The sequence below is a fragment of the Gigantopelta aegis genome, chromosome 14, assembly GCF_016097555.1.
Source record: "Gigantopelta aegis isolate Gae_Host chromosome 14, Gae_host_genome, whole genome shotgun sequence".
Lineage (NCBI taxonomy): Eukaryota > Metazoa > Mollusca > Gastropoda > Neomphalida > Peltospiridae > Gigantopelta > Gigantopelta aegis.
Window position 1 is genome coordinate 19718013 of NC_054712.1, and position 16923 is coordinate 19734935.

General features: G+C 37.4%; 1 protein-coding gene across 1 annotated transcript in view; it reads right to left on the reverse strand.

Annotated features, from left to right (window-relative positions):
- LOC121387946 (sodium/hydrogen exchanger 3-like) overlaps positions 1–16923 on the reverse strand; it is a 55035-nt gene that overhangs the window by 25936 nt on the left and 12176 nt on the right. Inside the window, exons 2-6 of the mRNA XM_041519132.1 lie at positions 15097–15563; positions 6106–6362; positions 5163–5380; positions 2869–3071; positions 51–140 (exon numbers count right to left, since the gene is read on the reverse strand). Coding sequence (XP_041375066.1) covers positions 51–140; positions 2869–3071; positions 5163–5380; positions 6106–6362; positions 15097–15563 — 1235 coding nt within the window. The remainder of the gene's footprint in view (positions 1–50; positions 141–2868; positions 3072–5162; positions 5381–6105; positions 6363–15096; positions 15564–16923) is intronic.

Consider the following 16923-nt stretch of genomic DNA (forward strand, 5'->3'; position numbering starts at 1 on the left):
GACAGTGGGAGGTAAACAGATGGGCAGTGTTTGAGTGAGAAGTACCATACCCGCTCATGGATCCTTTCATTCATTGTTGGCTTCCTCTTGGACGCTCTCTGCACCTTTAAAGCATTCACCACTGGCTTGATAGTAATGCCCTGAAAAAAGCAAAAAACACAGCTCACAATACATATACCATACAGCAATATTTACATCCAACCCATTGCAGCAAGGACCCTTTTATTGATGGACTGACATTAACTGTCTAATATCTACTGGTTTTGTGGGAAAAACTACCTCGTTATTTCCCTCATCCATCGGCAATGTGCTTCTTGCACCCGAATGTTGTGTATTTATACATGCAACACTCAATCCCTGCAGTTGCCATGGCCAATCGGCAATGTGCTTCTTGCACCCGAATGTTGTGTATTTATACATGCAACACTCAATCCCTGCAGTTGCCACGGCCAATCGGCAATGTGCTTCTTGCACCCGAATGTTGTGTATTTATACATGTAACACTCAACCCCTGCAGTTGCCACTGCCAATCGGCAATGTGCTTCTTCCACCCGAATGTTGTGTATTTATACATGTAACACTCAATCCCTGCAGTTGCCACTGCCAATCGGCAATGTGCTTCTTCCACCCGAATGTTGTGTATTTATACATGTAACACTCAATCCCTGCAGTTGCCACTGCCAATCGGCAATGTGCTTCTTGCACCCGAATGTTGTGTATTTATACATGTAACACTCAATCCCTGCAGTTGCCACTGCCAATCGGCAATGTGCTTCTTGCACCCGAATGTTGTGTATTTATACATGTAACACTCAATCCCTGCAGTTGCCACTGCCAATCGGCAATGTGCTTCTTCCACCCGAATGTTGTGTATTTATACATGTAACGCTCAATCCCTGCAGTTGCCACTGCCAATCGGCAATGTGCTTCTTGCACCCGAATGTTGTGTATTTATACATGTAACACTCAACCCCTGCAGTTGCCACGGCCAATCGGCAATGTGCTTCTTGCACCCGAATGTTGTGTATTTATACATGTAACACTCAACCCCTGCAGTTGCTACTGCCAATCGGCAATGTGCTTCTTCCACCCGAATGTTGTGTATTTATACATGTAACACTCAATCCCTGCAGTTGCCACGGCCAATCGGCAATGTGCTTCTTGCACCCGAATGTTGTGTATTTATACATGTAACACTCAACCCCTGCAGTTGCCACTGCCAATCGGCAATGTGCTTCTTCCACCCGAATGTTGTGTATTTATACATGTAACACTCAATCCCTGCAGTTGCCACGGCCAATCGGCAATGTGCTTCTTCCACCCGAATGTTGTGTATTTATACATGTAACACTCAATCCCTGCAGTTGCCACTGCCAATCGGCAATGTGCTTCTTCCACCCGAATGTTGTGTATTTATACATGTAACACTCAACCCCTGCAGTTGCCACTGCCAATCGGCAATGTGCTTCTTCCACCCGAATGTTGTGTATTTATACATGTAACACTCAATCCCTGCAGTTGCCACGGCCAATCGGCAATGTGCTTCTTCCACCCGAATGTTGTGTATTTATACATGTAACACTCAATCCCTGCAGTTGCCACTGCCAATCGGCAATGTGCTTCTTCCACCCGAATGTTGTGTATTTATACATGTAACACTCAATCCCTGCAGTTGCCACGGCCAATCGGCAATGTGCTTCTTGCACCCGAATGTTGTGTATTTATACATGTAACACTCAATCCCTGCAGTTGCCACGGCCAATCGGCAATGTGCTTCTTCCACCCGAATGTTGTGTATTTATACATGTAACACTCAACCCCTGCAGTTGCCACTGCCAATCGGCAATGCCGTGGAGATTGCCATGGTGTTAATTCTCCATAGCACTGTTTAGCCGTGGACTGTAATCAGGTTTTTTTTTTCTATGGCATGTTTTTTTTGCTGTGGAGATTTTCTTAATTGCAGGGGTTGGACACTGCACAAACGAATTGTATTTGTGTACACAATGTATAATCTGATGTTAAAAATAGATTAATCTATTAACAAACTAAGTCTAATGACATATGACACATTTGTTATTTATTTATTACAGTGCAATAATCAACTGTATTTTTTGTAAACAATACATCAGGTGCCCCCCCCCCCCCAAAAAAAAAAAAAATATATAAAAAAATAGAATATATAATTATTTTAAAAGTATGGGGACTTTAACTCTGATATGTCACACCCATTACTATATAATTAAATTTCCATAACATTTATTATAACACTGGGCTTCTACATGTAGATTATGGTAGCCCCACTCCCTTGGCTAGTGATATTCAATGTTGGGCTAGTATATAACTACTATTGCCTTGCCCGACAGTTAGTGAATTTTTTTGGGGTTAAATGTTGCAGATGTCTATTTTATAAATATGAATATCCTTTCCCCACCCCAACCTCCCAACGGTTAGTATTTTTAAGCTCTGTCTCCCTGTTTAGGTGACATATCTGATTATTACTATTATTTAGTAAAATTGTATTAACTTAAAGTAAAGTAGGGCTAGTGAATCTTTAATCGTGGCTAGTAAACTTTTAAAATCACTGATCCCATGGCTAGTGGATTTTATAAAAATTCTAGAAACCCTGCATGGTAACGTCATCCCAAACTAATACTAATGACATAATGTATACAGTGAAACCTCTCTAACCTGGACACCCTTGGGACCAAGTAAAATGTCCGGTTTTAAGAGGTATCCACTTTAGAGAGGTTAAGATCTATACTTATTAGATCCGGTTTTTGAGAGAATTCTGGAATACAGAGGGTCCGGTTTTTGAGAGGTGTCACTGTACTAATGTAGTTGTGAAATATTTTAGAAACGTGTGTGAACCTGGAGGAAGACGGTGAAGAAGACGACGATGATGGTGGTGGAGACGAACATCCTCTTCTCGGGGACGATGTCCTCGTTGAGCAGTAGGGCGAGACAGAAGGCGATGCCACCGCGCAGGCCGCCGTACGACATGATGAACTGGTCAATACCGGTCAGACGCACCAGTCGCTTCTGGTTCACCAGGAACGCCAGGGTCACGACACCTGCAGACAAAACACGAACACTTAACAACAAGTTATTTAACAGTTTCAATATGTTAGGATTTCAGGTTCACCAGGAACGCCAGGCTCACGACACCTGCAGACAAAACATGAACACACTTAACAATGAGTTATTTAACAGTTTCAGGTTCACCAGGAACACCAGGCTCACTACACCTGCAGACAAAACACGAACACTTAACAACGAGTTATTTAACAGTTTCAATACTTTGGATTTCAGGTTCACCAGGAATGCCAGGCTTACTACACCTGCAGACAAAATACAAAAACACTTAACGAGTTATTTAACAGTTTCAATATGTTAGGATTTCAGGTTCACCAGGAACACCAGGCTCACTACACCTGCAGACAAAATATATAAACACTTAACAATGAGTTATTTAATAGTTTCAATATGTTAGGATTTCAGGTTCACCAGGAACGCCAGGCTCACTTCACTTGCAGATAAAACCACGAACACTTAACAACAAGTTATTTCACAGTTTCAGGTTCACCAGGAACGCCAGGCTCACTACACCAGCAGACAGAGCACGAACACTTAACAACGACTTATTTACCAGTTTCAACACATTAGGATTCTTAAATCTATGATTAATACTCCTTTCATGGATTTACTTAATGTTATGAATCATACTCTGCGGCATGCAGCCTTGTGTAATGTTTTAAAATACGATGTGACCTAATTTGTAAATCATATATGAAGTCAGTAACTAAAAGGCGCTAACTGTAGTAAAAATAAAAAGGGAATTCCCCATTTAAAAGTCCTGGTCATGATCGCACACATGTGTAATACAAAATAAATTTATTACACGGTTTGAAAATGTCTTTATCACTATAGTAAGATTGAACAGGTATGTAATAAATAATGAAAGTGGGTTATGGGAGATGAAAGTGAGTTATGAAAAAAACAAAAATCAGGAAATTTTAAATGGTGGTGAAGTACAGAGATTGGCCCTTGGGTTAGGGTTGCACAAGTCATTAATATACATATATAAAAAATATTCTTATCAGGTAAATTTCCTTTGATAAGAATAGAATGCTTGAGCCATTAGTATGTGGGTGTTCTTAATATTGTAGTGTAACATTTTAATTTCCTTTTATAAGGATAGAATGATTGAGCCTTTAGTATGTGGGTGTTCTCAATACTGTAGTGTAACATTTTAATTTCCTTTTATAAGGATAGAATGATTGAGCCTTTAGTATGTGGGTGTTCTCAATACTGTAGTGTAACATTTTAATTTCCTTTTATAAGGATAGAATGATTGAGCCTTTAGTATGTGGGTGTTCTTATTACTGTGACCGGCCTCAGTGGCGTCATGGTTAAGCCATCAGTCTACAGGCTGGTAGGTACTGGGTTCAGATCCCAGTCGAGGCATGGGACTTTTAATCCAGATACCGACTCCAAACTCTGAGTGAGTGCTCCACAAGGCTCAGTGGGTAGGTGTAAACCACTTGCACCGACCAGTGATCCATAACTGGTTCAACAAAGGCCATGGTTTGTGCTATCCTGCCTGTGGGAAGTGCAAATAAAAGATCCCTTGCTGCCTGTCGTACAAGAGTAGCCTATGTGGCGACAGCAGGTTTCCTCTAAAACACAGTGTCAGAATGACCATATGTTTGACATCCAATAGCCGATGATAGGATAAAAAATCAATGTGCTCTAGTGGCGTCGTTAAATAAAACAAACTTTATTCTTTTTTTCTTAATATTGTAGTGTTCATTTCAACTTATTTTCGTGCTTATATTCAAGCAAGGTTCAAGCATGCTGTCCTGGGCACACACCTCAGCTATCTGGGCTGTCTGTCCAGGATATTGTAGTGTAACAATAGTGCTTATTGTAAACAAGCAGTTGTGCTTCTTCTTGAGTAATAACAACAACAACAACAACAACAACAACAACAACAACAACACCAACAACAACAACAACAACAACAACAACAACAACAACAACAACAACAACAACAACAACAACAACAACAACAACAACAACAACAACAACAACAACAACAACAACAACAACAACAACAACAACAACAACAACAACAACAACAGCGCCACTGCCATCCCACTCACCCATGACACGGAACACTATGCAGAAGATGACGGTGAAGAGGATGAAATCGAGCTGCCAATCATGCGTGTCGATGACCGTCGACAGACCGAGGAACATGAAGATGACCGTCTCGCAGATGTTGGCCAGTAGTTTCATGAAGTACTTGACCGTGTTCTTCGACTTGCGTGAGACGTTCGCTTCCACGTAGTGACGCATGCAAATACCACCAAACGACAGCCTGAAAGAAAACGCTCTCTGTGATATTTTCTGCACAGTGTATGTCAGCTATCATCTGAAAATCTGGCTATATATATATATATATATATATATATATATATATACTGTGCTGAACAACGGCATCAAAATCACTAAATGATAAATGATTTGCAAATTGTTAGAACTATGCATTAAGTTAAACACAAAAGATGAAACTTTTGTGTTACAGTAAAGTACACTTATAATGAACTACTGCATAGAACGAACTGATCGTAAAGTCCTGTTTTATCTCCCTATACATTAATAACCAACTTATGCAACTGTGTACAACGAACTACTGCTATAACAAACTAACTATCATGGTCCCTTCCGGTTCGTTGTAAGGAAATGTTTTATTTAACAATGCACTCAACACATTTTATTTAAGGTTTATGGTGTCAGACATATATGGTTAAAGACAACACAGATATTGAGGGAAGGAAATGTTTTATTTAACAACGCACTCAACACATTTTATTTACGGTTATTGAGACAGGAAATCTGCTGTCGCCACTTCATGGGCTACTCTTTTCAATTAGCAGCAAGGGATCTTTTATATGCATAATCCCAAAGACAGGATAGCACATACCATGGCCTTTGATATACCAATCGTGGTGTACTGGCTGGAGCGAGAATTCGTTATAATAAGAGTATTTTACTGTATTTGCTTATATTTTTTAAAGAGATATATGCTTTTGTTTGACTTACGCCAGAATGCCGGACCAGTGCAGCATTTCTGCGGAAAGGTACGCGAGGTAGCCCAGCACGAACACGAAGATCGGCTCAATGACCTTGACGTGCTCCGTGTACTTGGTGATGAAGCCACCGATCATACCGAACACGATGCCGATCAGCGTCCCGCCCAGCGCGATGATGAAGAACGAGCCGACGGCGCTGGCAATGTCCACGGCCAGGATGTTCTCCTCACCCATCTCCGTGAAGCCCTCCAGCATGTGGTACACAACCTGAAACAGATTTGCAGTGGTCAATGATATTTCATACGATAGGCTACGCATTTAACATGGCAATCTCCAGTAGTCAACCACATTTCATACAACAGACTACACATTTAACATGGCAATCGTTGGCAATGTGAAAATGGCGACTACCATACATATCAGATGGTATAATGTCTGCGAAAACCATGCTATGCCATGCCATGCCATGCATCCATCCATCATACATGGTTGTAACAGCCTGTTACCCAAATCAAAGTTGATAATAAAGTTTGTTTTGTGTAACAACATCACTAGAGCACATTGATTATTAATCATCGGCTATTGGATGTCAAACATATGCTCATTTTGACACAGTCATAGAGAGGAAACCCACTACATTTTTCCATTAGTAGCAAGGGATCTTTTATATGCACCATCCCAAAGACAGGATAGCACATACCACAGCCTTTGATATACCAGTCATGGTGCAATGACTGATGAGAAATGGCCCAATGGACCCACTGACAGTGATCGATCTCAGACTGATCGCGCATCAAGCGAACACTCTACCACTGGGCTATGTCTCGCCCCAACCCAAATCAAATGGGTTATCTGTAATGTTTTCGGTGTAAATCATATATGGCTAAATCAAATTTTCAATTTTCATAGTATTTTGTATTTTTATCAATTTGAGCTCTTGATAAAAAAAAAAAATCTTTTTTTTCAAAAACAAAAACATGTAACTACCTGGATAGTACATGTGAGTTAGCCATATATGAAGCCTTGTGTTTTAAAGTGAGCAATCAGTCATGCCCGCCAACATTTGTGAAAAATAAAGAAAGGAAGGAAATGTTTATTTAACGACACACTAAACACATTTTTTTTAATGGTTATATGTTGAAAGAGGAAACCCGCTGTCACCACTTCATGGGCTACTCTTTTCGATTAGCAGCAAGGGATCTTTTATATGCACCATCCCACAGACAGGATAACACATACCACGGCCTTTGATATGCCAGTCGAGGTGCATTGGCTAAAGCAAGAAATACCCCAATGGGCCCACTGACAGGGATCGATCCCAGACCGACTGCACATCAAGCGAACACTCTACCACTGGGCTATGTCCTGCCCCTTATGTAAAATGAACAACCCAGATAAACACTATAAAAGCAATCATTCACACCTACAGAAATGTTTTCATAAAAGCTCATTTCATAACTCTGGTGTTATTTACATGTATGCATGATCCCCACTAACAAGTTAAATGTGTATATGTATACATTTGGGCATTACTACATACATGCATGTGTATTGAAGATTTAAAAAAAACAATGCTTGCCTATAGCCTAAAATATGTTTATCTTGGTGGGCTGTTTTTCACTTGACTGCATATTTTAAAACACAAAGGTTATAATATATTTTAAAACACAAAGGTTATAATATATTTTAAAATAAAAAGGCCTATTTGCATTATAACAATATGTCCATGTTCATTAAATGCCTTATATCTTGGTGGGCTATTTTTCACTTGACTGCATATTTTAAAACACAAAGGTTATAATATATTTTAAAACACAAAGGTTATAATATATTTTAAAACAAAAAGGCCTATTTGCATTATAACAATATGTCCATGTTCATTAAATGCCTTATATCTTGGTGGGCTATTTTTCACTTGACTGCATATTTTAAAACACAAAGGTTATGATATATTTTAAAACACAAAGGTTATAGTATATTTTAAAACAAAAAGGCCTATTTGTATTATAACAATATGTCTATATGTTCATTAACACAAAGGTTATAATATATTTTAAAACACAAGTCCTTAATATTTGCATTATAATAATATGTCAATGTTCATTAAGTGCCTTATATCTTGGTGGGCTATTTTTCACTTGACTGCATATTTAAAAACACGAAGGTTATAATATATTTTAAAACACAAAGGTTATAATATATTTTAAAACACAAGGTCTTAGTATTTGCATTATAATAATATGTTCATGTTCATTAAGTGCCTTATATCTTGGTGGGCTATTTTTCACTTGACTGCATATTTTAAAACACAAAGGTTATAATATATTTTAAAACACAAGGTCTTAGTATTTGCATTATAATAATATGTTCATGTTCATTAAGTGCCTTATATCTTGGTGGGCTATTTTTCACTTGACTGCATATTTTAAAACACAAAGGTTATAATATATTTTAAAACACAAGGTCTTAGTATTTGCATTATAACAATATGTCCATGTTCATTAAGTGCCTTATATCTTGGTCGGCTGTTTTTCACTTGACTGCATATTTTAAAATACAAAGGATATATATTTTAAAAACCAAAGGTTATAATATATTTTAAAATACAAAGGATATAATATATTTTAAAACACAAGGCCTTAGTATAAATTTGCATTATAACAATATTCCAATGTTCATTAAGTGCCTTATATGAGCATCTGAAGTAGATATTGACTTGATAATGCGACATAACCTTCAGGACAATAAAGTGGACTATTAAAGCGAGAATCATGGGTATTTTGACGGTCATAAAACTGGAATAGAGTGTACTGCACTCACTAATCCGGGAAACGGTGAATATCTGTAGCCACTGACAGGCTGAGGAATATCAATCACCGTTCACCTTTTCACAGATGACTGTGCATTATAAACCTGTTCAATCGGACCATGTGTTTTGGCTATCTCACCCACAAGTCATAAAACTGAGTTAACCTGCCACTAGGCTGATCCCAGTTTAATGTTAAACCTTAAATCAAACACATTTTAATATGTAAATAAATGTACATTGATACTTAAGCTTCACAATGGTCTGGGGGATTTCTGTTACAAAATATTTTACTAAAACTTTAGGAAAATTACTGGTAGTCAGTCAATGGTGTAAAGTTAAATACATGTGTGTGTCACCTTTAGCTTCATTTTCTCCATGTCTACAATTACATTTCAGTTCAATTCTTTATTTGATTTTAAAGGCATACTGTCACATATTTAAGAACCTTATTTCTCTAAAAATTAATAATAAATCAAAATTACATTAATTTTTACAACCAAATCTAGCTATTGCATCACTTTAACTACACCATGATGGAGTGAAATTCATGTCAACACTTTGAGCGATGTTAGATTTCAAATTATGGACCATTGCCATAATTCAATTATTTTTACAAAATATCATTAATAAGTGGAGTATGGTGGTTACGTAGATGGTTGAATAAAGTACATTTAGGGACAAATCAAATATATATATATTTAAGTAATACTTTGTTAGGCCATGTAATAGGTCAGTGGTCTGTGACAGTATGCCTTTAAGTTTTTACAGCTCCTCAGTTCCAGACAGAAATTATACAAGTAATCACATATATGTAACAATGGCATAATTAAGGGAAGGTATCACTTTAAAATACAACTACAAAAAAAAGGAGCTTTTTTATGATTTTACTTTACCATAATTGTATGACCACATTACAATTCGTGCTTGCTTGAGGTGCATGCGTTGTAGGATCAAACCACCTTGGTGGATCCATTCAGCTGACTGGGTTTTTTTCTCTCGTTGTAACCAGTACACCACAACTGGACAAAGGCCATGATATGTGTTTTCCTGTCTGTGGGGAAGTGCATTAAAAAAAAGAGATCCTTTGATGAATTGAAAAAAATGTAGAGGCTTTCCTCTGATGACTATGAGTCAGAATTACCAAATGTTTGACATCCAATAGTTGATGATTAATTAATTAATGTGCTTTAGTGGTGTTGTTAAACAAAACAAACTTTAACATTACAATTCAATCATTTTTCAAACACTGATAGTGGTCAAAATTTCTTTACAGCCAAAAAACAATTTGCCCGCAGTAGACCTCGCTGTGAAAACATTTGAGGGGAGAGATTAGTTGCTTAGATTATGAGGAAACATTTGAGATATAGAGAATAATACATGAGTGGCCGTTAGATACATGTACCATTTATCTCACAACGAGTTGTTTTAAAATGTATCAAACGAGCAAAAGCGAGTTTGATACGTTTTTAAATGAGTTGTGAGATAAATGTTATCTAACGGACACAAATGTATTATTCTATTTCTTACATATCTTAAAAAAAACCCAGGTTTTAAACAAATTTTAACATCTTTTTCGACTAAAAGTTATTTAAAGCTGTTGCACTTGTAGCTGACTTACGCATCACAGACACATGATTGTCAGGTTAACTATACATCACAATGTAATCTATTTCCACTGTGTTGTTTGTCATTGGATGCATGGCACTGGTGACCTGGTCATCACCTAGGAGCAGTCAGTCGTATGTCTTGAAATTGATAACACACACAAGTGCATAAACAACTATGTGTTATCAAAAATAACACATGGTGTTTTCACCAATGGGTATGTAAGAAATTACCATATTTAAAGACTAACAGAAAGAAAGACAGATAGACAGAGAGACAAACAAAGTGATGGAGATGAAACCTATAGATTTCCTTTCTTGTTGGACTGGTAGGGTGTTAAAAACAACAAAAACCCACTATATCCACTGATGAGTAATTCATACTGCAATAAAGATTTTTAATGACGTAGATACTTTTTATAAACATGTCTATCATTTGACAGATTGGTGTCATATAAAACTCCATGTATAAACAGCCAATTTATGAAAGACCAAATACATTGTTTTAGTTTAATGTAAATGCATGCTAACAAAACATTTTTTAAAATCTATATATTATATTTTTGTAATTATACCAACTTACATGATTAATAAACTTTTAAAACTCGGTATTTTTTTTTTTTTTTTTTTTTTTTTGGGGGGGGGGGGGGGGGGTGGGTGGAAGTTTTTGGGTTTTTTGTTGTTGTTTGAAATACTGTCTTAAATCATAAGTATATATCTCAGACCTTGTCTTTTAATGTGCGCGAGTGTGATTGCACTTGTACAGTGTACATAATTTGAATCTGGCAAGTATGAAAAATAATGCATGTTACACTTAACAAACAGCATACATAAAATAATTTTGTATATTGATTGCCACTATTTTCAAAACCGTAAGTAGCTGAAATGTGACGAGAGAACGGTAGCGTCCATGCAATCTTTTAATATATGACTGGTACTTATCTTTGCTATACAAATCAGATAACACTGGTTTAATAGACATCTTTGAAGACGTATCAATCCGATCAAAATTCCTTTGCCTATTTAATTTATTATTAATTTCAAACAATCCACTTTTGCAAGGTAATAGATCACAACGTCTGATAAGGCTAACTCATTTATACTGTTCATATAGTTATTAAAAAAAAATGGAATTGAATTAAATAGTGGCTTCTGTAGCCTACACAATGACAAATGAACTCAGCGAAGTCGGTAAAATTGTCTCGATTAGTTCATAATTGTTTGCCTAAAAAGCTTATGCGAGGTCTCGAAAATGGCAAGCGTGTAAATTTATGATTGTATCTAAAATTAGGTCTTTTTAGATTATCTTTATTATTGCCTTCAATGTTTAGAATAAAATCCTTTGTAATGACAGATTTTGTCGGATTTTGTTTATTGTGTTTATCAACAACATTGGTTCTGTTTGAGATTAATAACGGAATGCTGACTTGAAATAGATGTTAGAGCCATTCGTAACTGGTAGTGGAAGGTCAAATGACGTGTTACAAAATGTTGAAGGATGGATAGGGGTTGCGTAATTGTTGAATTAAAAATGTTACGTGCATGAATGTCAATGCCCTAACAAACACTATCAATTGCACTAATTGTAGGCCTACGTTTAAAAAAAAATAAAAAAAATATGATGGATCTAATTCAGTCGGTAGTGCACACCTAAGATGCCTGGGTCGTAGTTCTAAGTGAACCACCTCTGCAGAACCAGTAGGTTTTTCCCATCCCAACTATCCTAATCATGTTCGTTGTATACATAATAATGAAATTCAAGACAAACCCATCTAACACTGAAAAAGGTATTTATAATTTTGTATATAAAATTATCAGAATAGTACATATTATAATTAAAAATCAGTGCGTATCACAATTATAAATACATTTCTATAGCACTGCTCCTGAAATCTTTTAATAACTCTATTCCTGAAAGGGAAAAGAAGTCATACTACACTATAATGAAAAAAACATTATTGGTTTATTGTATTGGTTCATTTTTGTGGTGACATTTTCTACATTAATAATGCTTGCTTTTCACTCGCCTTAGCATTTTAAGGTGTGCAATTTTTCACTCGCCATGTTTTTTTTAAAAGCCAAGGACTGATATCTAGACAGTCAAATAGATACAAAAGTTTTAGATTTTCAAAATGTACTCCATATGTTTAAAATATACTGAAATTAGAAAACAATTTCAAGGTCACTAAAATGTCCAGTATTAATTGGCGGTATATGTTTAATTGAAGTGCATAATATTGACAAAATGACTGCAAGCTAAACTCTATTAAAATCTGACTGTCAGATCAACACCAGGAAGGTTAAGAGTGTGTAATCAATCTTGATGAGAGGAGACCAGACATTAATTATGTCAACATGTCAGTAGGTGGGAAATACTCGACCTCAGCCGTGTGCAGGTCTTAAAACAACAAGCATGCTCTTACAAAATGACATGCACTTCACAACCAGCCTCAGTGGTGCCGTGGTTAAGCCATCGGACTACAGGCTGGTAGGTACAGGGTTCGCAGCCCGGTACCGGCTCCAACCCAGAGCGAGTTCTTAAGGGCTCAGTGGGTAGGTGTAAGGCCACTACACCCTCTTCTCTCTCACTAACCACTAACCAACTAACCCATTGTCCTGGATAGACAGCCCAGATAGCTGAGGTGTGTGCCCAGAACAGCGTGCTTGAACCTTAATTGGACAGAAGCAAGAACATCAGTTGAAATGAGTGAAATGACATGAAATACAAATCAATCTGTGTGATAATGCCTATACAGCAGGGCTTGAAACAGCCTGTGGCCAGGTCACCAAGTGCAACCATGCAATGTCCTGTTTGGGTGACTTGACTATTAAAAAAATAATGGCATTAGTCGTCCAAATAATACTCTTATGAGTCACTATTAATATTTGTATTGCATATATTTATTCCACATTAAAATCTTGCTTGTAGTTCGTGGTTTGCTTACCATAATTTGCCAACATCCATTATTTTTTGGACCACCATATTTTTTGCCAAGTTTCGAGCCCTGCTATACACAAAATATAATGGACCTGATTTGTCCTCATCAAGCTATCTAACTTTAAAATGTAAATTGAGGCTGGATTTCATGACAAATATCTGCAGTTTTTGTATTTATGAGATATTTGAAATATTCTAGTACTAACATATACCACATAATTTAAACAGAAAGTTTTACATATAATGTAAACACATTTATATACCACTTGTAAAATGACGTTTTACACATTAGGAGCAACTTGTAACCAGTGCATATAGAGCACAGACGTAAATAGAGAATACTACATGAGTGGCCGTTAAGATACCATTTATCTTAGATTAGACCGTGTGTTTTAAAACACATCTAACAAGTTGTAAGATAAGTAGTTATCTAACAAACATGACTGTAGTATTCTATATCTTACACATCTTCAGAAATACATTTAAATGTCTTTTCCAAGTAAAACTTATTTATGGCCCTGGCGCTTGTTGAAATCGGTTTCAGGTTAACTTATACGGCAAAGAGTAATCGATTTTGATGATGATTTTTTTCATTGGATGGTATAGCAGTAGCGATCTGGTTATCCAGGGAACATTTTGTTTTGAAAAACTTGATTAGCAATATTTTTAGTTAATTGAAAATTGATTAGCAGCTACTTAAAAGTTTGTTTTGTTTAATGACATCACTGGAGTACATTGATTAATTAATCATCGGCTATTGGATGTCAAACATTTGGTCATTCTGACTCGTAGTCATCAGAGGAAACCCACTACATTTTTTCTAATGCAGCAAGGAATCTTTTATATGCACTTTCCCACAGACAGGAAAGCACATACCATGGCCTTTGTCCTGTTGTGGTGCACTGGTTAGAACAAGAAAAAAAAACAATCAGCTGAATGGATCCACCGAGTTGGTTCGATCCTGCAACGCAAACACCTCAAGTGAGCACTACTTATTAATGTTTTTAAATTGTGTTGAGATCTCTGAAAATGGCATAGTGAATCGCGACACAATACTGAACAAATATTCCCTGTTACCACCTAGGAACATCGATTAATATCACTTTAAATTGCTATCGCATGTTTGTGTTAAAAGTATGTGTTACCAAAAATAACTAATGATGTTCTCACCAACAGGTGTGTTAGAAAATGTATTTCCGGTTTCTACATGTACGGTGTGTTAGAAAATGTATTTCCGGTTTCTACATGTACAGAGTTCCCACGCAATTCCTAACAGTAAGTGATTTACCACAGTGACACCATCATCGAGCAGTGACTCTTGTTAACAGTAAGTGACTTACCACAGTGACACCATCATCGAGCAGTGACTCTTGCTAACAGTAAGTGACTCACCACAGTGACACCATCATCGAGCAGTGACTCTTGCTAACAGTAAGTGACTCACCACAGTGACACCATCATCGAGCAGTGACTCTTGCTAACAGTAAGTGACTCACCACAGTGACACCATCATCGAGCAGTGACTCTTGCTAACAGTAAGTGACTTACCAGTGACACCATCATTGAGTAGTGACTCTCCCTAACAGTAAGTGACTCACCACAGTGACACCATCACTGAGCAGTGACTCTGACTAACAGTAAGTGACTCACCACAGTGACACCATCATTGAGCAGTGACTCTCCAAACACAATTATGTAGAGCATTTCGTTGACTTGGATCTCCTCGAAAACGGCCAGCACTGCGACCGGGTCTACAGCTGATATGAGGGCGCTGAATACAAAACAATGGAGAAGGCTAATTGGACGTTGAATCCATCCAACAACTGAACACCCCCACAGTGCCAAACCTATGGCAATGGTGTTCCACAGGGTATTGATAAATGCCAGCAGTAGGATGGTGCCCAGGTTGTTGAAGAAAGACCGGATGGGCATGTGGTAGCCTGCATCGTAGATGATCGGTGGAAGGAGGAAGAGGAAGAACGTGTTGGCGTTGAGGATGTACTGATCAGTCGATGCAGCATGGCTGTAGTGCAGGATGGCCCCGGTGATGATGCCGAGGATGATGAGGATACAACTTTCAGGAATGTGTGCCGACAGTCTACGATACATGTGAAAACCTGCAATAAACACATAGATATAAACACTTTAACGCAGGCCTGCAGTAAATACATTGTATACATGTGGATTAGATAAACACTTTAACGCATGTCTGCAATAAACACATCCTACATGTATTTGGATTAGATAAAACACTTTAACACAGATCTGCAATAAACACATCGTACATGTATGTGGATTAGATAAACACCTTAAATCAGGTCTACAATAAACACATTGTACATTTATGTGAATTAGATAAACACCTTAAATTAGGTCTGCAATAAACACATTGTACATTTATATGGATTAGATAAACACTTTAACACAGGTCAGCAACAAACACATCGTACATGTATGTGGATTAAATAAACACTTAAAACAGGTCTGCAACTTTAATACAGGGCGTTTCTACAGTACTATGAACTGATTCCCAAAACTAGTGAGTATGATGCAGGTACACAGGGTGTTTGTACAGTACTATGACCCGATTCCCAACACTAGTGAGTATGATACAGGTACACAGGGTGTTTCTACAGTACTATGACCCGATTCCCAACACTAGTGAGTATGATGCAGGTACACAGGGTGTTTCTACAGTACTATGACCCGATTCCCAACACTAGTGAGTATGATACAGGTACACAGGGTGTTTCTACAGTACTATGAGCTGATTTCCAACACTAGTGAGTATGATACAGGTACACAGGGTGTTTCTACAGTACTATGAGCTGATTTCCAACACTAGTGAGTATGATACAGGTACACAGGGTGTTTCTACAGTACTATGACCTGATTTCCAACACTAGTGAGTATGATACAGGTACACAGGGTGTTTCTACAGTACTATGACCTGATTCCCAACACTAGTGAGTATGATACAGGTACACAGGGTGTTTCTACAGTACTATGAGCTGATTTCCAACACTAGTGAGTATGATACAGGTACACAGGGTGTTTCTACAGTACTATGAGCTGATTCCCAACACTAGTGAGTATGATACAAGTACACAGTGTTTCTACAGTACTATGAGCTGATTCCCAACACTAGTGAGTATGATACAGGTACACAGGGTGTTTCTACAGTACTATGAGCTATTTGTTTGTTTTATTTAACGACACCACTAGGGCACATTGATTAATTAATCATCAGCTATTGGATGTCAAACATTTGGTAATTCTGACTCGAAGTCACCAAAGGAAACACGCTACATTTTTCTTAATGTAGCAAGGGATCTTTTATATATACTTTCCTACAGACAGGAAAGCACATACCATGGCTTTTGTCCAGTTGTGGTGCACTGGTTGGAATGAGAAAAAACTCAATCAGCTGAATGTATCCATCGAGGTGCATCGATCCTGCAATGCACTCAAGCGACT